At 42.5% G+C, this 11,444-nt stretch overlaps 1 protein-coding gene and 1 non-coding gene across 2 annotated transcripts in view; both read left to right on the top strand.

Annotated features, from left to right (window-relative positions):
• Positions 1-1,288: 1,288 nt before the first annotated feature.
• FAM107A (family with sequence similarity 107 member A) overlaps positions 1,289-11,444 on the top strand; it is a 116,791-nt gene continuing 106,635 nt past the window's right edge. The window contains exon 1 of the mRNA XM_060239414.1: positions 1,289-1,388. Within this exon, the coding sequence (XP_060095397.1) occupies positions 1,365-1,388 (24 nt within the window). The 5' untranslated portion in view covers positions 1,289-1,364. The remainder of the gene's footprint in view (positions 1,389-11,444) is intronic.
• On the top strand, positions 9,055-9,121 carry TRNAH-GUG (transfer RNA histidin (anticodon GUG)). Its single transcript has one exon. It is a non-coding gene; the product is annotated as a tRNA-His (tRNA).

Raw genomic sequence — 11,444 nt, 5'->3', positions numbered from 1 at the left:
AAAGCAGATGATCTCCAGGCCCCACCTGGGGCTGGCAACCCTAGTAGGGGAAGCAAAATTCCAAGGGTTATGTGATTAATTCCACATTGTGTTTGCTGTGGGTCTGGGTGAAGTGAAGAGGCCCAGAAGGGAACTTTGAAGCTCCATTGTGTCTTCCAGTCCTAGAGATTTGCAGGTGGAGGCTGGGGTTTGAAGAAAGGGCATAGTGCCATAAAGTCAGCAGGGTATTATGCCGCAGAGTCCACCCTCCAAAGGAGCCATTTTCTCTGACAGAACTGATCTCCATCGTCATGAGATCAGTTGTAATTCTGGGAGGCCGCCAGGCCCCGCCTGGCTATTAGCAACCTTACATCCAGTGGGGGGTTGGTAAACAAGCCTTGCCTTTCTTAATGCTATTCAGTGAGATCAGGTCTAAACTGAGGTTCAGCTTGTGCCATATCTTCTTAGTGAGTGTACACAGCATCAAGCCATTAATGCTATTAGAGGGATATAAAACCACAGACAGCAAAGAACTGGGTTTTTCAGCTCAGGCTCATTTGCTCCATGGCTGCCCCCCCCCCTCCATTATGCAATGACATTGTTCAGTTCCTCTTCTGTCGGCAGCAACAAGAATTTGGCAGGGAGTGGGGGGAGAGCTGAAGAACTGCCCAGCTGGCTGTGTGATCGCAGGAGCCCAGCAGTGTCTTCAGCTTGGGCAGCGACAGTAACCCATCTTGTTCTTTTCCTCCAAATGGATCTCACACTCTATTTCTTTCCCAGGTCCTTTTGCTACAACCACATCGAGGTGAGGAGCAAATGGAGGGAGAGGAGGCAGAGAGAGGAAGATGGCACAAAGCTCCCCCCCCTCCCCCGTCGGGAAGAAATACTGGCACTTCTGGGGCCCAGCTGTGTTGAGCAGGTTGAATTCCTTCTCAGAGCCCTTCTGCCTTCCATGGCATCTTGCTGTGTCAAGTCTGATTACTCTAATCTTCAACAGGCTTCCACAATACGGAGCTCTGCTCAGAAGTTGGGCATGAAAGCCGCCTTTGTGTGTCGCCTCTGGCAGTGTGCGAGCCGCTTGTTAGGTATATAAAAGATGAATGCTTTACATGTCAGGCTGAACCATCAAGGGGGGACTTTTCTGCTTGCCACCTTGAAGATCCTGCAACGGTTTCTCAGCCCTTCTGACTGTGAGTAGACAGGGGTGCAAGGAGCTGTACATTTGCACCTTGGATGCAGAATGTCTACGAACAGTGGTCCAGGCAGCATGACCAGATAAGAAGGATTCCCCAGAAGAGCCAGTCCTGTCTTTCACACACACATACACACAGCAAAAAGCTAATTCAAGCATTACTGGCTGAGGACGCCACTGGATATATAGAATCATGGGAGCGGCCCATGGGAAAAAGGTAATGATTTTTTGCTTGGTATTTGTATTCTGGCTGAGGTGGAGCTGCCTAGCAACTCGGGATTAACTCATGAAGACTCTGATGGGTGTCTATCAAAGGGTATCAAAGGCTGAAATGAAGCAGTTTTGAGCAGATATCTGGAGAGGAGGCAGATCAATACTTTCAAGAAGACAAATGTGGCTTTGGCATCCTCTGGATGGAGACCTTCTTCCTTGTCCGGCTGATAAATTAGCCATCTGGCGCAGGAGGAGGGAAAAAGTTTCACAGAACCTGTTGAGATGAGGAGTGAGAACAAAAATGACAAAGGTAGCTATAGTTCAGCTGGAGTCCTGCAGATGCTAGGGGCCAGTTCTTAAATGGTGCCTTCTGGTGAGATTCATGTGAAGAAAGCATTTGATTTCAGTGGGCTTTGACTGGAGCAACTTTGCATCAAATCATAATATTATTTAGGCTGAGGTAGATTAGCCAGAGAGAGGCCAAAGGTCACTCACTGAGTGTCGTGGCTGAGTGGGGATTTGAAACTTAGGCTCTGGGGCCAAAGTCAAGCCTGCTAGCAGTTATGTTCCACCAGCTCTCACACACCAATGCCCTGAATTTGACTTATTCATTTGAACTGTTTATTAAAAGTTTTTCCAACTGCTTGAAGTGAGGAACATAAAAAGTAAAACAAAAGAACTGTGAGAAATAAAACCAGGTGACAGAACAGCCCTTTTGGGGAGGTGTTTACTGCAGTGTGCTCCGCTGTACCACTTCTGATTAATCTTTGGAAGCTTCTAGTGAAGCAGAGTAAAATTACTGATTATATAATATCAGCCGTCTAGCATCTGTGCTAATCATGCAGCGACACTCTGATTTTTGGGCAAACTATGGTTTTGAACGCAAAAATCCCACAGAGTTTTGCCCAAAAATCAGTGTCACACATTATGTCATTGGCATGATGATGTCACTTCCAGGATGAAACACCCCCAAATCCCCCACTGTGATGGCAAGGGGACCTGGCAACCCTACTTTAGATCACATTGTAACAATAAAGGCAAGACAGTGAAGCCTTTTTGGTGGTTGGCCCTGAATGTGGAATTCTTTGTCTTTGAAGATTCCCCAAACAGCACAGTTATACTTAAGCTCATTTTGGTTGCTAGGGTTAAAATGATACGAGAGTGGGGTGTTAATGTTGTTTGGCTTTTAATTACTCCCCTTGAAGAGGCTGTGGATTTGAAGTGGGGAAAGATCCTTCAGAAAATCACTGGAAGTCAAAACTGCAGGTTCTAGCGGTTCTTTTTTTTGGGGGGGAGGGTTTAAAACAATTTTATTTGGTAACATATGGTAACAAATTATATTTCTTGCATCATTAATAACTTCTTTTATCTATCCCATATATTACTTTCTACCCACCCCTCCCCCCGTTACTTGACCCCTGCCGGTGTTATTTACTTAAAGTACTAATGTTTAAAGGTATCCTTAACTAATAAAAACAAAAATTAATATTCTTCTTTTTTCTAAGACTTAATCATTATCAAAAATTGTCCAATGTCCTTTTATTTTCCATTCTTTTTCTACATATCTTCTGAACTTTTTCCACTCCATCTTAAAAACTTCTAAATCATAGTCTCCTAACATTCTTGTTAATTTGTCCATTTCACTCCATGTCATAACTTTTACAACCCAATCCCATTTCTCTGGTATTTTTTCTTGCTTCCACAACTGTGCATATAATGTCCTAGCAGCTGAAAGCAAGTACCAAATTATAGTTCTATCTTCTTTTGGAAATTTTTGCATTTGTAATCCCAACAGAAAAGTCTCTGCAACTTTCTTAAATTCATATCCCAAGATCCTAGAAATGTCTTGTTGAATCATCTGCCAATACTTTTTTGCTCTTTCACAAGTCCACCACATATGGTAGAAAGAACCTTCATGCTTTTTACATTTCCAACATCTGTCTGGCATCTTATTATTCATCTTTGCCAATTTCTTAGGAGTCATATACCATCTATACATCATTTTAAAACAGTTCTCTTTAATACTATGACACGTTGAAAGCTTCATAGAGTTCTTCCACAAATATTCCCAAGTTTCCATCTGTATTTCTTTATTTACATTAATTGTCCACTTAATCATTTGAGATTTCACTACTTCATCTTTCGTAGACCATTTTAAAAGTAATTTATATAATTTTGAAATTAATTTTTCGTTATCTCCAAGCAGAACTTTTTCCATTTCTGTTTGCTCTTTTCTTATTCCTTCAGTTTTAATGTCATTCTCCACCAAACTCTTTATTTGTTGCATTTGAAACCAATCATATTTATTATTCAGCTCTTCAGCAGTTTTCAATTCTATGTTGCCACTTTGTATTTTTAATAGTCGATTATATGACAACCACTTTTCTTCACCCGCCTCAGCTGTTATTTTTATCACTTCGGCTGGCACTATCCATAACAGTTTTCTCTCATCTCCATATTTCTTATATTTCATCCATGTATTTAGCAAGCTGTTTCTTATATAATGGTGAGAAAAAAAGCCGTCTATCTTTTTTTCCCCATAATACATATAAGCGTGCCAGCCAAATTTATTTCCATGACCTTCCAACGCTAAGAGTTTTTTGTTTAACAACATTATCCATTCTTTTAGCCATACTAAGCAAACTGCTTCATGATATAATTTTAAGACTGGTAATTGAAATCCGCCTCTCTCTTTTGCATCTGTTAAAATTTTCATTTTAATTCTTGGTTTCTTCCCCGCCCACACAACTCTGAAATTTTTCTTTGCCATCTATTAGATTGGTTACTGTCTTTCACAATTGGAATAGTTTGAAACCAATACATTATTATTGGTAGAATATTCATTTTAATTGCGGCTATTCTACCCAACAGTGACAAATTAAGTTTATTCCACTTTAACATATCTTCATCCATTTTACGCCATAGCTTCTCATAATTATTTTTGAACAAATCAATATTCTTCATTGTTATCTCCACACCCAAATATTTTACCTTGGAGGTAACTTCACAGCCCATTAGTCTCTGCAATTTTTGTTGCTCATTTATTTGCATCTTTTTACATAGAAGTTTTGATTTTTCTTTATTAATACAAAGTCCCCCCCACTCCCCATATTCTTGTATTTTGACTAACAACAAAGGTGTGACTTGTGTGGGGTTTTCATTTATAAACATTATATCATCTGCAAATGCTCTGTATTTATAAGTAAATCCTTTTACTTTTAATCCTTCTATTTCTTTATCTTCTTGGATTTGCATCAGTAAGATTTCAAGAGTCATTATAAACAACAGTGGGGAAAGTGGACAACCTTGTCTTGTACCTTTACTAATTCTCATGTCTTCTGTAAGATCAGCATTTATACATAGCCTTGCACGTTGTTCAGTATATATTGCTTTTATCATTCTTATAAAGCTTTCTCCCAGCTCCATTTTCTCCATTACTGCAAACATAAAATGCCAATTTAAATTAGCAAATGCTTTCTCTGCGTCCGCTTTCTCTGCATCCGCTACTTCCTTTTCTGGATGTCTTTCATAATATTCTACAATATTTACAACAGTCCTGATATTGTCTCAACTTCTTAGACAATTTTGTAATCCACATTATTGGGTTATGGTCAGCCCCAATTTTAGGTAAAATCTCTATTTTCTTTGTTATAAGGCCTAAGTCTTTCGTGCCCCATAACATGTCAATTCTGGAAAAAGTTTTATGTCTTGCTGAAAAAAAGGTATAGTCCCGCACTTCAGGATTAAATTTCCTCCATATATCCTCAAAATTTTCTTGTTTGACCGATTCAAAAAAAGACTTTGGCAATTTTCCTTCCTTATTAATTTTTTTTACCCCCAGACCTATCCAGTGTGCTCTTAATTGTTCCATTAAAGTCCCCCATTATCAAAACTTGGTCATAAGTCAGTTCATCAAATTGTTATATAATGTCTTTTAAAAAGGCATCCTTTGCACCATTTGGTGCATACAGTCCCAATAACAACTTTTTTTTGCATTTAATATTATTTCTACCGCTACAAATCTTCCATCTTTATCTTTAAACACTAATTTCGGCTCCAATTCTTGTTTAATATAGAAAATCACTCCCCTTTTCTTCTGTTCAGCCAATGAATAAAATTTTAGTCCCAGTTGTTTATTCCATAAAAATTTATAATCCTTTTGTTTGATATGCACTTCTTGTAAACAAACTATATTACAATTTTGCTTTTTAATCCAATGAAACGTTGCCTTTCTTTTTTGTGGTGAATTTAGTCCATTTACATTCCAAGATAATAATTTGTAATCCATCATGGTGCAAATTCTTTATGTTCTTCATAAAACCTACGCAGTTTCTGCGTGGTTGTAATTGTAATCCTTTTTCCTTGCAGCTCAAAGCTCAGACCTTCAGGTATTATCCATCTATACCTCATTTCATTGTCACGTAGTTTTTCTGTCAATTGTCTGTATGCTTTTCTGTCATTTATCACTTGTCCCACAGTTTCTTTGAAGCAGACAGTCCTACTTTAGTCACCCCCAAAAATCATGTTGTGGGCCCCAAATGCTTCTGTGCTTAAACTATAAAGCCACGTATTGACTGACAGACCTCATCCAGGCCAAACTTAAAGTATGCTATGAAAATGAATGCCTTATCTTGATTTGGGACCCAGCTACTCCACAGTTCCTTCAGATCCATATAGCAAATGAGTCGAAATGGAAGGGCTTCTGCCACCTCTGCTAACTTTCTTGTGTTGCAAAAGCTGGGGGGTGGGGAAGAGAGAAAGGAAAGCTATAACTGCAGGGATGCCAACCTCCAGGTGAGACCTGGAGTTCTCCCAGAAGTACGACTGATATCCTGATCAGTTCACCTGGATAAAATGGCAGCCGCAGAGGTAGGGATGCCAGTGTGGTGCCGTGGTTAAGAGCAATGGACTCTGATCTGGAGACCTGGGTTTGATTCCCCACTCCTCCCCATGAAGCCTGCTGGGTGATCTTGGGTCAATCACTGTTCTCTGAGAGCTGTTCCCTCAAGAGCAGTTCTTTCAGAGCTCTCTCAGCCCCACCTGCCTCATAGGGTTTCTGTTGTGGGGAGAGGAAGAGATGGTGATCGTAAGCCACTTTGAGACTCCCTACAGTAGATAAAAGTAGGGCATAAAAACCTACTCTTCTTCTTCTACTTCTTCTCCAGGTGAGACCTGGGATTCTCTGGAATTACAGCTCAACTCCAAAGTTCTCCTGGAGAAAATAGATGCTTTGGAGGGTAGACTCTGTGGCACTGAGGTCCTTGTCCTCCCCAGGCTCCATCCCCAAATCTCCAGGAGTTTCCCAACCTGCATCTTACAACCTTATCTTTCCATCCCATGCTGGCAACCATAGAGAGCCGACTCTGTGTTATATTACAACAGTCTAGGTGAAATCCTTCCCCAAACTTCCACCTCCTCAGGCACCACCCCAAATTTTTAGGAATTTCCTAGGATGGAGTTGGCAGCCCAAATAACTGGTGAAATGTGAAACAATACTGTCTGTGTCCAATCTGAATCCGTTCTGCCGCAATCCAGAACCACTGTTTCCTAGCTTTCCCCAGCAGTTGTTTCCCCTTCTTTATTCTATGGCACCCTTTTAAATGAAAGAAAACATCTACAGTTTCCACCACCACACACAGTTACCCAACTCCATTTCTTCACCTTTCACCCTTTCCTCACTTGTGGCACATTCCAACCTTTTTACTTTATTTAACACAAGGCTTTGCTACCAAACAAAGAGACAGACAAAATAAGAGCCATTATCCAAGAGATGAACAATTTCCTCCCCACTACAAGAATGGCAGTTCCTTATTTTGGAAAGGGAACTAAAAAGCAGACAAGAGAGCTGTGTTTGTGGGAAGCCAAACAGAGGACAGCTTTATAGCAATCCAGGCCAGGAACAGCCTCTTCCATTCAGGCTGGGGAGAACCCTGCATGGTTTCAGGGGGTTAGCAGGCCATGCCAGCCACTCAGACAGCTTGGTCGTGTCTTCGTTTCGGACCTGGGCTGACAGGACTATAAAAGAGGAGATTTCTAAAAGCCTGATCCTTTCACATTCCCTTTTAAAAATGTGTCTCCTCAGAAGCAGTGGCTGGCCATGAAAGAGCTCCCCAAGAGGGACGGAAAGGTGGGTTTGGTAATTGATTTTCCGGCTCGCAGAGCTCAGTTTGGCTCCTGCTGAGCGTTTGACAAGACGGAAAATACTGTTCTGTGACCTGGCAACAGGTAGAGCCAGTGCCAGCAGCTGGGCAACCTGGGTAGCTGCCCAAAGTCATTAGTCTGTGAAGGGGGCCCAGGCTAGGCCAGTTGCTGCCAGCCAGCAGGACAGCTCCATTTTGTTCCCTTCTAAACTCTTAATCACAGGAGTGGACAGCAATTTATACTGAATCAACTGGAGTTTTAGAGAACATTGGGTAATGGTGGCCAGAGGAATTTAAGTAGCATCCACTAGGGTTCCCAACCTCCAGGTGAGGCCTGGAGAGCCAACCAGAAGATATCTCATCTCCAGACCTCAGAGATCGTTCCTCTTGGAGAAAATGGCAGTTTTGAAGGATAAACTCTATGACATTATACCCTGTTAAGGTACCTCCCCAAGCTCCACCCTCCCCAGGGTCCACACCCAAATCTCCAGTGATTTCCAAGCTGGAGCTGGCAGCTCTAGCCACCCACACATTGTAAGACATTGCATTCTTGTTGCGCTGTGGAAATCACTTGTAACTAAATTTGTGGACAAGACAGTGCACTTGTTGCAGCTCAGCAATAGCATTGTATTTGGCATTGTGTCCATGTAACCTAAAACAAAGCCAGTGTCCAAAGACTGCAGAGCACTTTAGATGATAACCCATCCATGTCTTGTGAAAATCTACAAGGGGTGGTGAAGTGACCACTTGTGACAACATCACAAATGACATGTGAGGCCTTGGCGGGGGGGGGGGGAATTACCTCCACAGCTGCAGATTGGAGACTAATGCCAACCTCCAGGTGGGACCTGGGGATCCCCCAGGATTACAGCTCATCTCCAGACTACAGAGATCAGTTCCTTTGGAGAAAATGGATGTTTTGGAGGGTGGGCTCTAGGTCCCTGTCCTCCCTGGGCTCCATCTCCAAATCTTCTGGAGTTTCCCAACTTGGATCTCTCCACCCTACCCCTTCACCCCCTACCAGTGGCCAGGGGGGACCTGGCAACCCTAAAGTGCCCCTTTTGGTCTAAGCAAAAGGGCTGGGGCAGGAAAGGAGGTGGCCATCTTCTCCTTTAAAGAAGAAGAAAAGGGCTAACAAGATTTTGAAGCTGTCTTTAGCATAATCTGTCTCTTCTGGCCAAGTAGCACAAAAACCTAGGCTGGAGAAACACTTTGCTGAAGGTTGTGCAATCACTGAGCTATAGAAGTTGCTGGTGAGTGTCTTTTCCTGTATGGACGATATGATTCAATTATGTGGGAATGCTATAGCACCACTGTAGTCCACTATCCAGAGAGTTGTTAAATGCAGCCCTAGATAGCCCAGAATTTGACTTCATTTATACCCTGCCTCTTTCCCCAGCATGGACCGAAAGCACCTTACATGGTTTGCCTCTCTTCCATTTTATCCTCACAATGACCCTGCGAGGTAGATAGGTAGGTTAAGGCTACAAATATGTGACTGGCCCAAGATCACCCAGCAAGGGGAGGGACGGTGGCTCAGTAGTAGAGCATCTGTTTGTGAAGCAGAAGGTCCCAGGTTCAATCCCTGGCATCTCCAAAAAAGGGTCCAGGCAAATAGGTGTGAAAAACCTCAGCTTGAGACCCTGGAGAGCCACTGCCAGTCTGAGAAGACAATACTGACTTTGATGGACCAAGGGTCTGATTCAGTATAAGGCAGCTTCATATGTTCATATGTTCAAGTTTCCATGACAGATTGGGGATTTGAACCTCTCTCCCAGATCCTACTTCAGTGCTTTAACCACACTGGTAGGAGGAGAAACAGAATGTAACACCAGTGGTTAAATGCATGGACTCTTATCTGGGAGAACCGGGTTTGAGTCACGACTCCTCCATTTGCACCTGCTGGAATGGCCTTGGGTCAGCCATAGCTTTCACAGGTCCTTGAAAGGGCAGCTGCTGTGAAAGCTCTCTCAGCCCCACCTACCTCACAGAGTGTCTGTTGTGGGGGGGTGGGGAAGGTAGAGGAGATTGTGACCACTCTGAGATTCAGAGTATAGGGCGGGATATAAATCCAATATCTTCTTCTTCTCTGTGGCATCTTTGGGCCAGCTTCTTTCTCCCCTCCTCTCAGCTTGGAGCAGTTTGATAGGAACCAAGAGAGCTATCTAGCGACCATCTCCTGGCAATTAGCTGCCATTGAGGAAGCATCTGCAGCTATTACAGATCATTAGACTTTTGTCAAGTCCTTGCTCCTGTCATGTACCATTTTAGATTAATCCATGTGCCCATTCAGACAAATCAGGTGGCAGTGTCACTCACAACAATACAAATATTATGACTTGTATGGATCAAATGTATAGGAGCTGATGAGTTTTCCATGGTAGGCATGAATAAGCGATCTACTTCTGCGGAAAGCCTGAAGATGGCAGTGCAAGAATTTAATTGTTTCTATGTCTAAGCTGCCTTGCTCTCTTTGCTTTGGCCTCTCTCAGTAAAAATACGTTCACATGCGATGCTGGTGATGACTTCTGTTCAGTCTGAGAAACAGAACTGTGTTGTGGAGCATCATGCTGGAAATACAAGGTGTCTTTTGGGTTTCACATGTGCAGAGGCCCATTTCATGTTGCCGTGATGTACAGGCCTCATTTTGGACAGGAACTCACAGGAGCAGATATCTGGAACGGCTAAATTTTATTGTGCTCTTTCTTTCTTACTTCTCCCCCCTTTCCAAATACTTGTTTCTGGGCTCCATTGTTCAAACCCCCATGAGAATTTTGCTGAACTCTTAAGATCTGACAGACTTTCTAATATTTTTTCCCACAAAAATGAGTAAATAACCAAAGCATATAAATAGACAGATGGAAATCATCATCATGCCACTGTGGCCACATAGGAGAAAGTAATTTTAGAAGTATGATGGAAGTAAGGCGTTATTACGACAATTATAATTCAAGAAGCATTTTAAGATAGATGCTGAGCTGATTTCATTTAGTATATCATCTGATGATATGCGGCATATGCAGATGAGTTATGCTAATGAGTTGTGCTAATGAACTCCAGCACCTCTTTTTCTACAAAATGACCCTAGTCATGTGAAGCTATAGTTGCTCTGAGGTCAGGGTGCACCTGGTTTCCTTACAATGCCCCTGTATAAATCGATGGTGCGGTCTCATTTGGAGTACTGTGTGCAGTTCTGGTTGCCGCACCTCAAAAAGGATATTATAGCATTGGAGAAAGTCCAGAAAAGGGCAACTAGAATAATTAAAGGGTTGGAACACTTTCCCTATTAAGAAAGGCTGAAATGCTTGGGGCTCTTTAGCTTGGAGAAACGTCGCCTGAGGGGTGACATGATAGAGGTTTACAAGATTATGCATGGGATGGAGAAAGTAGAGAAAGAAGTACTTTTCTCCCTTTCTCACAATACAAGAACTCGTGGGCATTCAATGAAATTGCTGAGCAGTCAGGTTAAAACGGATAAAAGGAAGTACTTCTTCACCCAAAGGGTGATTAACATGTGGAATTCACTGCCACAGGAGGTGGTGGTGGCTACAAGCATAGCCAGCTTCAAGAGGGGATTGGATAAAAATATGGAGCAGAGGTCCATCAGTGGCTATTAGCCACAGTGTGTGTGTATATATATATATATATACATTTTGGTCACTGTGTGACACAGAGTGTTGGACTGGATGGGCCATTGGCCTGATCCAACATGGCTTCTCTTATGTTTTTATGGCTTGCCATAGCCCAGGTGCCAGGCAAGTAGATGGTCTCTGGGCTAACACTGTAGCATTGGATCTGCTGGCTTTTGGTACCTTTCCACTCTGTGGCTCTCTGAAACATGAGGGCTTGGATCCCATTTCTGCTGATGGATGGATTTCCATCAGCAGAACAGACTTTCCTCACCTTCTCCCTCTCTCTGC

Source organism: Heteronotia binoei, chromosome 5, assembly GCF_032191835.1.
Source record: "Heteronotia binoei isolate CCM8104 ecotype False Entrance Well chromosome 5, APGP_CSIRO_Hbin_v1, whole genome shotgun sequence".
Classification (NCBI taxonomy): Eukaryota; Metazoa; Chordata; class Lepidosauria; order Squamata; family Gekkonidae; genus Heteronotia; species Heteronotia binoei.
The sequence above is the reverse complement of the archived record's forward strand: the minus strand, read 5'-3'. Positions and strand labels throughout refer to the sequence as shown.